This window comes from Tachyglossus aculeatus, chromosome 16 (assembly GCF_015852505.1).
Source record: "Tachyglossus aculeatus isolate mTacAcu1 chromosome 16, mTacAcu1.pri, whole genome shotgun sequence".
Lineage (NCBI taxonomy): Eukaryota > Metazoa > Chordata > Mammalia > Monotremata > Tachyglossidae > Tachyglossus > Tachyglossus aculeatus.
The window spans coordinates 42,083,646-42,096,171 of NC_052081.1; the positions used below are offsets into that span (position 1 = coordinate 42,083,646).

At 50.5% G+C, this 12,526-nt stretch overlaps 1 protein-coding gene across 1 annotated transcript; it reads left to right on the forward strand.

Annotated features, from left to right (window-relative positions):
- The first annotated feature begins 3,755 nt into the window (after positions 1-3,755).
- On the forward strand, positions 3,756-12,031 carry C16H1orf216 (chromosome 16 C1orf216 homolog). Its single transcript, XM_038758238.1, has 2 exons — positions 3,756-3,829; positions 10,083-12,031. Exon 2 carries the CDS (start codon positions 10,088-10,090, stop codon positions 10,829-10,831), a length of 744 nt encoding a protein of 247 aa, XP_038614166.1. The 5' UTR covers positions 3,756-3,829; positions 10,083-10,087; the 3' UTR covers positions 10,832-12,031.
- Positions 12,032-12,526: the final 495 nt, after the last annotated feature.

The following is a 12,526-nucleotide window of genomic DNA, read 5'->3' on the forward strand; positions in this document are numbered from 1 at the left end:
GTGTTCAAATTACCCTCAGGCCTACCAGAGCTGAATTCGGAAGTGGCAGTCACAGAGGAACTCCCCCTTTCCCTACACACCTGGCCACATCAGCAATACACAACCCCCATTTTCCCCCACAGCCCCGTGGCAGGGGGAGAAGAAATTCATTCATTCGATCATATTTATTGAGCACTTACTGGGTGCAGAGCACTGCACTAAAGGCTTGAATGTTTGGGGGGGTTCCTGGAGGGAGAGGGAGGGGAAAGAGGAAGGGAAGGAAAGGAAGAGCCCATCCACCCAAGGAAGCAGTGGCAGCTGAAATATCAGGATCTTGTCCATCTCGAAGGCCCATCCTCTTGCCTTGAGGCAGGGTAGCTTTTTCTCAAGCCCACCTAATTGCAGAGGGGGTGTGTGGGTGTGAGTCTCCTGTATTAACAGATTCTGACCACCCTTTATTTTTTATTTTTTCCAATCACAGGTGTCACCCCCACTCCCAGGCAATTTTGGGTCAGTGCCACCCTCATGCCCTTCTTTTCAACCCCTCCAGGCTGGGATACCCATGAGACCTCTAGTCCTTACAGCATCCCCCAGCCCCATTTTTCACAGTTGTCATGATTCCCCCATCTTGTCTTCCCCCTTCCCATGTAGCCCCCTTAGGCAGAGGTGGAGGGGGACTGTGAAAGGGGGTGAGGCCCTGGGCCCACAGCCTGGATGCCCAAATGCAGCCTTCTGGAGGGTAAAGGAAGAAAGAGCCACTGGACTATGGAGGCAGGTGGGGGCAATGGTGGTGGTGTGGGGGATGGTGGGAGGGGTGAGCTCACCCGGAGTGGCTTGTCCTGTTCTGATGCGGTGACTTGGGGAAACCGTGTCCGAATGCCCCCTCTCGCTTAGCCTTCCTGTAATAATGATAATAATGATGGTATTTGTTAAATGCTGACTGCGAGCCATGCGCTGTACTAAGCCCTGGGGTAGATACAACCTAATCAGGTTGGACACAATCCCTGTCCCACATGGGGCTCACAGACTTAAGTCACACAGCTGACAATTGGAGAAGCATCGTGGCTCAATGGAAAGATCCCGGGCTTTGGAGTCAGAGGTCAGGGGTTCTAATCCCAGCTCCTCCACTTGTCAGCTGTGTGACTTTGGGCAGATCACTTAACTTCTCTGGGCCTCAGTTCTCTCGTCTGTAAAATGGGGATTAAGACTGTGAGCCCCTTGGGACAACCTGATCACCTTGTAACCTCCCCAGAGCTTAGAACAGTGCTTGGCACATCGTAAGCACTTAATAAATGCCATTATATATATATACACTTATTCCCCATTTTACAGAGGAAACTGAGGTCCAGAGAAGTGTATTCCCCAAGGAGAAGCAGTGTAGCTTAGTGGAAAGAGCATGGGCTTGGGCGTCAGAGGTTGTGGGTTCTAATCCCGGGTCCGCCACTTGGCAGCTGTGTGACTTTGGGCAAGTCACTTCACTTCTTTGTGCCTCAGTTCCCTCATCTGTAAAATGGGGATGAAGACTGTGAGCCCCACCCGGGACAACCTGATGACCTTGTATCTCCCCCAGCTCTTAGAACAGGGCTTGGCACATAGTAAGCGCTTAACAAATACCATCATTATTACTATTAAGTGGTGGAGGCGGGATTAGAACCCGTGACCTTCCGACTCCCAGGCCCATGTCTTCTCCTATTTATTCATTAATTCAATCGCATTTATTGAGCGCTTACTGTGTGCAGAGCACTGTACTAAGCTCTTGGGAAGTACAAGTTGGCAACATATAGAGATGGTCCCGACCCAACAGCAGGCTCACAGTCTAGAGAAGCAACGTGGCTCAGTGGAAAGAGCACGGGCTTTGGAGTCAGAGGTCATGGGTTTGAATCCCGGCTCCACCACATGTCTGCTGTGCGACTTTGGGCAAGTCACTTAACTTCTCGGAGCCTCAGTTACCTCATCTGTAAAATGGGGATTAAGACTGTGAGCCCCCTGTGGGACAACCTAATCACCTTGTAACTTCCCCAGAGCTTAGAACAGTGCTCTGCACATAGTAAGCGCTTAATAAATGCCATTATTATTATTATTATCACCTTGTATCCCCCCGGTGCTTAGAACAGTGCTTTGCACAAAGTAAGAGTTTAACAAATGCCATCATCATTATTATTATTATTATTAGAAGGGGGAGACAGACAACAAAACAAAACACGTGGACAGGTGTCAAGCCATCAGAATAAATTGAAGTAAAGCTAGAAGCACATCATTAACAAAAACAGAATAGTAAATATGTACAAGTAAAATAAATAGAGTAATAAATCTGTCCAAACATATATACAGGGGCTGCGGGGAGGGGAAGGAGGTAGAGCGGGGGGCGATGGGGAGGAGGAGAGGAAAAGCTCCGCCGCTTGTCAGCTGGGTGACTTTGGGAGAGTCACTTCATTTCTCTGGGCCTCGGTTCCCTCATCTGGAAAAGGGGGATGAAGAGCGGGAGCTCCACGTGGGACAACCTGATCACCTTGTATCCGCCCCCCCCCCCCCAAACACAGTGTTTAGAACAGTGCCTGGCACATAGTAAGCACTTAACAAATACCAACATCATTATTATTATGATCTTGTATCCCCCAGTGCTTAGAACAGTGCTTCGCACATAGTAAACGCTTAACAAATGCCATCATCATCGTCATTATTATTATTATTATCCTATCCATGATGCTGCTGCTGCTTCATCATCAATCGTATTTATTGAGTGCTTACTGTGTGCAGAGCACTGTACTAAGTGCTTGGGAAGTACAAGTTGGCAACATATAGAGACAGTCCCTACCCACCAGTGGGCTCACAGTCTAAAAGGGGGAGACAGAGAACAAAACCAAACATACTAACAAAATAAAAGAAATAGAATAGATATGTACAAGTAAAATAGAGTAATAAATATGTACAGACATATATACATATATACAGGTGCTGTGGGGAAGGGAAGGAGGTAAGATGAGGGGGATGGAGAGGGGAACGAGGGGAAGAGGAAGGAAGGGGCTCACTCTGGGAAGGCCTCCTGGAGGAGGTGAGCTCTCAGTAGGGCCTTGAAGGGAGGAAGAGAGCTAGCTTGGCGGATCATCATCATCATCAATCGTATTTATTGAGCGCTTACTATGTGCAGAGCACTGTACTAAGCGCTTGGGAAGTACAAATTTGCAACATATAGAGACAGTCCCTACGCAACAGTGGGCTCACAGTCTAAAAGGGGGAGACAGAGAACAAAACTAAACATACTAACAAAATAAAATAAATAGAATAGATATGTACAAGTAAAATAAATAAATAGAGTAATAAATATGTACAAACATATATACAGGTGCTGTGGGGAAGGGAAGGAGGTAAGATGGGGGGATGGAGAGGGGGAGAGGAAGGAAGGGGCTCAGTGTGGGAAGGCCTCCTGGAGGAGGTGAGCTCTCAGCAGGGCCTTGAAGGGAGGAAGAGAGCTAGCTTGGCGGATGGGCAGAGGGAGGGCATTCCAGGCCCGGGGGAGGCCATGCTTCCTATCTCTGTCCCTGTCCCCGTGCTCTCGGGGAAGAGAGGCTCAGGGAGGCCAAGGAGCCTCCGCCCGACGGCCCCGGGGCAGGCGCAGGGTGGCCGCGAGGGGGCGCTGCCGGAGGCTGCTGCTGCTGCTGCTGCTGCTGCAGGAGGAGGCTGCTGCAGTGGAGGCTGCAGCAGTGGAGGCTGCAACAGACAGCGGCTGCAGGGAGGGCGGTGACGTCTCTGTCCGCGTTGCAGTAACGGGACTGACTGCTTCCGGAGAGCCGGCTGGCGGCGGCGACCGAGGCTGCCTGCAGAGACACGGTCCTTCCCTTCCCTACCCTGGGTAAGTCCCCCCCTCCAGGAAGGGACGGGCCTGGGTCCCCTTCCCCAGCCCGGACCTCAGGGGTGGGGGGCGACGAAAGGACCGGACCCCGGCCTCCCCTGGGGGCAGGGATTTTCCCTTGGGCTCCAGCTCCGGGAGGAGTCTTGGGCCCCAGGGTGAGCTGGGGGGCGTAGAGTGGCGAGGGAGACTGGCATGGGGCTGGGGGGGGATTCCCCTGGCTCCTGGTGTCTGCCCCGCCTCCTCACCCCCTCCCCTCCCACCCCTCTCCCTTGGGATGCTTGTCCCAATCCGGCAAGAGGCAGGGGGCTGGTTGGCATGAGCGGGGGTGGGCAAACCCGGAGTAATAATAATAATTATGGCATTTATTAAGCGCTTACTAAGTGCAAAACATTGCTCTTTGCACTGTTGGGTAGGGACTGTCTCCATATGTTGCCAACTTGTACTTCCCAAGCGCTTAGTACAGTGCTCTGCATCATCATCATCAATCGTATTTATTGAGCGCTTACTATGTGCAGAGCACTGTACTAAGCGCTTGGGAAGTGCAAATTGGCAACATATAGAGACAGTCCCCACCCAACAGTGGGCTCACAGTCTAAAAGGGGGAGACAGAGAACAAAACCAAACATACTAACAAAATAAAATAAATAGAATAGATGTGTACAAGTAAAATAAATAAATATTTATCTGCACACAGTAAGCGCTCAATAAATACGATTGATGATGATGATGATGATGATGTTTAAGCTTCAGGAAGCCGGACACCTCACCCCCACCCCCCCCATGCTCCCCGGGTAGGTCACGTGTCTAGCTCTGACACTCCATGTGTGCCCCCCTTTCCCTTCCCCCACTAATCTTCTCCCCATCCTCAACACAGGCCTGGAAAAGGGCAGCCACCCCAGAACCTATGGCGTGATCCAACTGTCCGTTTTAAAAGAGACACTGCTGCTAAGAAGGGGCTGGCCTAGTTTGCTTTTTTGGGGGGTGGGATGGGGGAAGAACGGTAAATAGGGAACCGTTATCCCCCCACTTCCCTGCCACTTCTCCACTCATTGTTGGAAAGGAGTTTGGGAAAGGTTTGGGAAGCTTTCACTTCTTCCCTTCTTTCTCCTCACCCATTGCTGGAAGAATGAAAGGGAGTGGATAGGTGTGGAAGCTTTATTAATAATAATAATGGTATTTATTAAGTGCTTACTATGTGCAAAGCACTGTTCAGGTTACAAGGGGATCCGGTTGTCCCACAGGGGGCTCACAGTCTTAATCCCCATTTTACAGATGAGGTCACTGAGGCACAGAGAAGTGAAGTGACTTGCCCAAAGTCACACAGCTGACAAGTGGTGGAGCCGGGATTTGAACCCATGATCTCTGACTCCAAAGCCCGTGCTCTTTCCACTGAGCCACGCTGCTTCTTGCTCCTCATCCGCTTTGTACCTGCCTCAGTGGGCACACGGTGGAAAAGTCTGCATTACTAATAATGATTATGGTCTTCAAGTGCTTACTATGTGTCAAACACTGAAGAGCTGGGGAGATACAAGTTAATCAGGTCAGACATGACCCTTATCCCACATGAGGATCATAGCCTAAATTGCTGGGAGAATAGGTATTAAATTTCCATCTTACAGTTGAGGAAACTGAGGAACAGAGAAGTGAAGTGACTTGTTCAAGGCCACACAGCAGGCAAGTGGTGGAGCTGGGAAAGACTCAGATCTTCAGGCTCCCAGTCCTGTGCTATTTCTGTTAGTCCATGTCAGTGTCACTTTCTTTAAAACTATTTGCTCATCTGCGATCGGGGTTTGGGGATAACCCTCCCTCTGCCCATCCGCCAAGCTAGCTCTCTTCCTCCCTTCAAGGCCCTACTGAGAGCTCACCTCCTCCAGGAGGCCTTCCCAGACTGAGCCCCTTCCCTCCTCTCCCCCTCGTCCCCCTCTCCATCCCCCCATCTTACCTCCTTCCCTTCCCCATAGCACCTGTATATATGTTTGTACATATTCATTACTCTATTTATTTTACTTGTACATATGTATATTTATTTTATTTTGTTAGTATGGTTTTGTTCTCTGTCTCCCCCTTTTAGACTGTGAGCCCACTGTTGGGTAGGGACTGTATATGTTGCCAACTTGTACTTCCCAAGCGCTTAGTACAGTGCTCTGCACACAGTAAGCGCTCAATAAATACGATTGATTGATAATGGACTCCAGACCCACTCTCCCCACCCAACTTTTCCCGTGGAACTACAAATTCAGATTTCACCTTGGACAATAGGGAGTTGGGTGGGGAGGGGGGAAATTCCCTGGAATGAAGAGGGGCCTTGGGGAGGGGTTCGGATTGAGGTGCCCCCTCAACGCTGGGGCGAGAATGCAGGATGTAGGAGCCCGGGAAGAGGAACGGGAGTCACCTGTGCCAGGCCTCTACCCAAGACAGGGCAGTGGAAATGGGCATCTACTGAATGGGCATCAAGCGCTAAGTACAGTGCTCTGCACATAGGAAGCGCTCAATAAATACGATTGATGATGAAGCAGGAGGGATAGAGGCAGGCGTGAGGAAGAACAGGGGAATGTGGAGAAACTGGAATGGAGAGTCATGCCCTCCATGTCGAGGCTTCTCCCTGAGCAGAGGGAATGGGGAGAAGCGGAAGTGTGTCGCAGGTTTGGGGGACTGAAAGTTACCCGACCCCATCTCTTCCTCCTTCCCCAGCCCCCACCTCACAACCTCCATTCAATCATTTATTGAGTGCTTACTGTGTGCAGAGCACTGTAATGATAATAATAATGGCATTTATTAAGCGCTTACTGTGTGCAAAGCACTGTTCTAAGCGCTGGGGAGGTTACAAGGTGCTCAGGTTGTCCCGATTGAATGCCCTCCCTCCACCCATCCGACAAGCTAGCTCTCTTCCTCCCTTCAAAGCCCCACTGAGAGCTCACCTCCTCCAAGAGGCCTTCCCAGACTAAGCCCCCTTTTTCCTCTCCTCCTCCCCATCCCCCCACCCTACCTCCTTCCCCTCCCCACAGCACCTGTATATGTTTGTACAGATTTATTACTCTATTTTACTTGTACATATTTACTATTCTATTTATTTTGTTAATGATGTGCATTTGGAGAAGCATTGTGGCTCAGTGGAAAGAGCATGGGCTTTGGAGTCAGAGGTCATGGGTTCAAACCCCAGCTCCGCCAATTGTTAGCTGTGTGACTTTGGGCAAGTCACTTCACTTTTCTGGACCTCAGTGACCTCATCTGTAAAATGGGGATTAAAACTGTGAGCCCCCTGTGGGACAACCTGATCACCTTGCAACCTCCCCAGCGCTTAGAACAGTGCTTTGCACATAGTAAGTGCTTAATAAATGTCATTATTATTATTATTATTAGAGAAGCAGCGTGGCTCAGTGGAAAGAGCCCGGGCTTTGGAGTCAGAGGTCATGGGTTCAAATCCTGGCTCTGCCAACTGTCAGCTGTGTGACTTTGGGCAAGTCACTTCACTTCTCTGGGCCTCAGTTCCCTCAACTGTAAAATGGGGATTAGTACTGTGAGCCCCCCGTGGGACAACCTGATCACCTTGTAACCTCCCCAGCGCTTAGAGCAGTGCTTTGCACATAGTAAGTGCTTAATAAATGCCATTATTATTATTATTATTATTATTAGAGAAGCAGCGTGACTCAGTGGAAAGAGCCCGGGCTTTGGAGTCAGAGGTCATGGGTTCAAATTCTGGCTCTGCCAACTGTCAGCTGTGTGACTTTGGGCAAGTCACTTCACTTCTCTGGGCCTCAGTTCCCTCAACTGTAAAATGGGGATTAGGGCTGTGAGCCCCCCGTGGGACAACCTGATCACCTTGCAACCTCCCCAGCGCTTAGAACAGTGCTTTGCACATAGTAAGTGCTTAATAAATGCCATTATTATTATTATTAGAGAAGCAGTGTGGCTCAGTGGAAAGAGCCCGGGCTTTGGAGTCAGAGGTCATGGGTTCAAATCCTGGCTCTGTCAGCTGTATGACTTTGGGCAAGTCACTTCACTTCTCTGGGCCTCAGTTCCCTCAACTGTAAAATGGGGATTAGTGCTGTGAGCCCCCCGTGGGACAACCTGATCACCTTGCAACCTCCCCAGCGCTTAGAACAGTGCTTTGCACATAGTAAGTGCTTAATAAATGCCATTATTATTATTGTTGTTATTATGTGAGCTCTTCTGGCTCACCTGCTCTTCTGGCTTACCTGTATATATGTATATATATTTGTACATATTTATTACTCTATTTATTTATTTTACTTGTACATATCTATCCTATTTATTTTATTTTGTTAGTATGTTTGGTTTTGTTCTCCGTCTCCCCCTTTTAGACTGTGAGCCCACTGTTGGGTAGGGACTGTCTCTAGATGTTGCCAATTTGTACTTCCCAGCGCTTAGTACAGTGCTCTGCACATAGTAAGCGCTCAATAAATACGATTGATTGATTGATTGATTGATTGATTCTGGCCCCCGGCTTCGTAGGAGCCCCTGGGCGGAGGCTCGAGGAGCGTCGCTGTCCTTTCAGCACCATCGGAGGGACGAGCCTGAGGCTTGGCTCTCTGGGCTCCCGGGGGCCCCTCTCCCTTAGCCCAGGGGACTGTCTGAGTCGCCCACGGGAGGAGACCGTTCAGGACGCCTTCCATCCCCTCCCCTAGCTAAGCCTAGTGAGTAGAGCACGGGCCTGGGAGCCAGAGCCCTGGGTTCTAATCCCTGCTTGTCTGCTGTGTGACCTTGGGCCAGCAACTTACCTTCTCTGTGGCTCAGTTTCCTTATGTATCAAAATGGGGATGAAGACCGTGAGCCCAATGTGGGACATGGATGGGGCAGCGTGGCTCAGTGGAAAGAGCCCGGGCTTTGGAGTCAGAGGTCACGGGTTCAAATCCCTGCTCCGCCAACTGTCAGCTGTGTGGCTTTGGGCAAGTCGCTTTGCTTCTCTGGGCCTCAGGTCCCTCATCTGGAAAATGGGGATGAAGACTGTGAGCCCCGCATGGGACAACCTGTTCACCTTGTAACCTCCCCAGCGCTTAGAACAGTGCTTTGCACATAGTAAGCTCTTAATAAATAAATAATAACATTTATTATTATAAATATATAATAATATAATCATATTATATTATATATTATTATATAATATATATTATATATACACCATAAATAATAGGTGCCATTATTATTATTATCTTGTGTCTATCCCAGCGCCTGACATATAGTAAAAGCTTAATAGATACCAGTTTTAAAAAGAAACCTTCTGTAGGATCCTACTGATCCCTCCCCACTTTCAAAGTCCCCCACCCCAATGAGATCCACCCACTCCCCCACCCGGTCAGGGCCCCCTCTCTCTGTTTCCCACCAACCACAATCCGATCCTGGGAGATCTTTTTTTAATGGCATTTATTAAGCGCTTACTATGTGCAAAGCACTGTTCTATGATCTCGAGAAGCAGCATGGCATAGTGGATAGAGCACGGGCCTGGGAGTCGGAAGATCATGAGTTCTAATCCCGGCTCCATCACTTGCCTGCTGTGTGGCCTTGGGAAAATCACTTCACTTCTCTGTGCCTGTTACCTCATTCTGTAAAATGGGGACTGACCGTGAGCCCTACGTGGGATGGAGACAGTGTCCAACCCTATTTGCTCGTATCTACCCCAGCGCTTAATAATAATAATAATGGCATTTATTAAGCGCTTACTATGTGCAAAGCACTGGTCTAAGCGCTGGGGAGGTTACAAGGTGATCAGGTTGTCCCGCGGGGGGCTCACAGTCTTAATCCCCATTTTCCAGATGAGGGAACTGAGGCCCAGAGAAGTGAAGTGGCTTGCCCAAAGTCACACAGCTGACAGTTGGCGGAGCCGAGGTTTGAACCCATGACCTCTGACTCCAAAGCCCGGGCTCTTTCCACTGAGCCACACTGCTTCTCAAGATCATAGAACAGTGCTTTGCTGTTGGTTGTTAGCAACAGTGCTGCTCCTGTTAGCAACAGTGCTGCTGTTGCCGTCGCTAATGCTGCTTCGGCTTAGTAAGTGCCCTGACCATAGTAAGCGCTTAACAAATACCATTCATTCAATCGTATTTATTAAGCGCTTACTGTGTGCGGAGCACTGCACTAAGCGCTTGGAAAGTACAATTTGGCAACAAATAGGGACAAACCTTACCCAACAACGGGCTCACAGTCTTATTACTATTATATTACCTTGCCCAGCCCACATCCAGCAGCCCCGTTGCTCGCTAACCCCCTCTGTCTATCTTCTCCCCTGCTGCCCCAGGAAGGATGGACATGTTGGCGGTGCACCCCCCGGACGGGCCCCCCTTTCTGGGGGGGAAGCCCCCAGGAAACCCTCCCCGGACCCTGCAGCCGGACAGCAACTCCAATTTCGTGGCCAGGGCCTACGACGCCAACGAGAACTGGAGCCAGGGAGTGGACGGAGCCCTGAGCCAGGAGGCGTCTCCTCCTCCTCCTCCTTCCGACAACCAGGCATTCCTGGGGAATGGGCCGCCCCCCGCCCCCGAGTCCGCCTTGCTCTCCCCACCTCCTGAGGAGGTGGTCCGGAGCCCTCCTGAGGGGGCCGAGGGGAGCAGGGCCCGGCCAGAGAAAGCCGGGCCCGGGCCTAGCTCAGCAGGCTCCCCACTGGAGGACATCGGTTACTCCAGCAGCTCCCTGAGCATCGACAGCAGCCCGAGTCCAGCCTACGAGGTGCCTGGGGTCCTCACCAGTCCGGTCCCGGAGTCCCCAGAGCCCGACCCCCTCCTCCCCACCCTGACGGCGGCTGTCCTGCACCTGCAGGCCCGGGAGAGGTTCAAGGAGTGGGAGAAAGAGAAGCATCACGTTCACCTGGTCATGTACCGTCGGCTGGCCCTGCTTCAGTGGATCCGCGGCCTGCAGCAGCGCCTGGTGGACCAGCAAGCCCGCCTGCAGGAGAGCTACGACACCATCCTGGACAACCGCAAGGAGCTCATCCGACGCCTGCAGCAGGGGACCGGCCCACCGCAACGCTCCGCTCAGGACAGCGGCTGAGCTGCCCTCCCCTCGCCCCTCCTCCCCACCCCAATTCTGTGCTCCCCCATCCTCTGGCTCCTGCTGTCCCTTGCCTGAATCCTCTCCCACCCCCACGTCTGACTGAGTACCAAGTCTCGGTTATCCAGGGCCCGCTCATCCTGTTTGAGCGGCAGCTGGAGCCTTTTGGTTTCTCCTTACTTCGGGCCTTTTCCCTGCTCATTGGTGGCTTCAAAGGGGACAGGTGGAGAGGAAACCCAGCCCCATCCATGGTGTTCTGATTAAAGATTTCATGGGCGAGGAGACGGAGATTTGGGGATTATCCGTGGCTTCCCTGGGCACCGTTTCATCCTCTCACTGTAAATAATTAAGAGGAGGGAGAACAGGGACTGCACGTATTGTAGTTTCAGAGCCGGAGCTGGGGCGTTAGGACAAGAGTGGGGGTAAGAGAGAGCTCCGGCCCTCAGCAGAGGCTGTATTTAACTGCCCTGGGGATTTTAATTTAACCTTCAAGTGTTCCACCGAAACAGATCCCTCTGAAAGTCAAATTGCATTAGGTGGGCCCAGAATTCACCAGGCTTCCCCTCTGCCAGGTGAGCTACTCTGTGTCTACCAGCTCCCACAGTGCAGGGAGGAGGGGAGTGGCAGTGGAAATTCAGAATGCGATTTGTGAACCGCTTTGGCTAACTGGTTCATCACAGTTTAGAACCTCGTTGAGGTTAATTAACATGAACCACACCCCCTTTGTGCCCCTTACCTAATTTAATCCCTCAACAAGATGCTACCAACAGTAATTTCTGGCTCGCTGTTTCTGAGCAACCTAAACCTGAATGGTGGGTCGGATGCCATAGTCGTCCAGTTTTATATACAAGATGGTCCAGTTTTCAGCTGGATCATCCCCAATCCACAGAGGATCCATCACTGGACCCCTTTAAGGCTGGTATTTTAATTTTCTTTAATATCTCTCCTCCTTCAGAGAATACTAGGAAGGGAAAATCTCTGGAATTCTCTCCCCCCCGGAGAAACATTCTAGGTTTAGGTGGACTCAGACTTTTGCAAACTATTGTGTATACTATTATGATGTTATTCTGTGTGTCTGGTATAACATGCATGATGTCACGTGTGCCTCAAAATCTGGGTCTCAATCAAGACTGCCAGCGGCCACCTTAATGGCAGGTGTATGGACTTTGGATTCTAGTAAAAAAAAAAAAAACTAGATCACTCACAGAGTAGAATTTTGATTGATCTGGATAATTGTTTGATTTATTGAAGCCTCTGTTCCACAGGGCTCATGTGGACCCAGCCAGGAAGCTTCTTCTCAGACACAGAATCCCTGGATAATCTAGCCTAAAGGTTAAATGAAATGAGGGGCTGTGATGGTTCATTGGCTTTGCTTCTCCCTGCTTGATTTCCTTTAGGCCATAGCCCGCTTTTCCTAGGCCCTGGATAAGTGCTAATTTGCACGGCTAGTTTAAGGACATATTTTTAGACCTTATGAAAACAATGGCAAAAGAGACATATTCATTAGATATTTTGCCATCACCCCCATGGAGTTACTGATCATAAACCTCTAGAATCAGGAGGAACTTTGAGATTATCTGGGCCGGGGCCACTTCTTCTGCCATTCAGGGCAGAAGGGAAATATCTGTCAGCCCCTGTAGTCAGCAATGCACTGTTGATCCTTCTCCATAGTCCTGCTGAGGATACAGTGGAAAG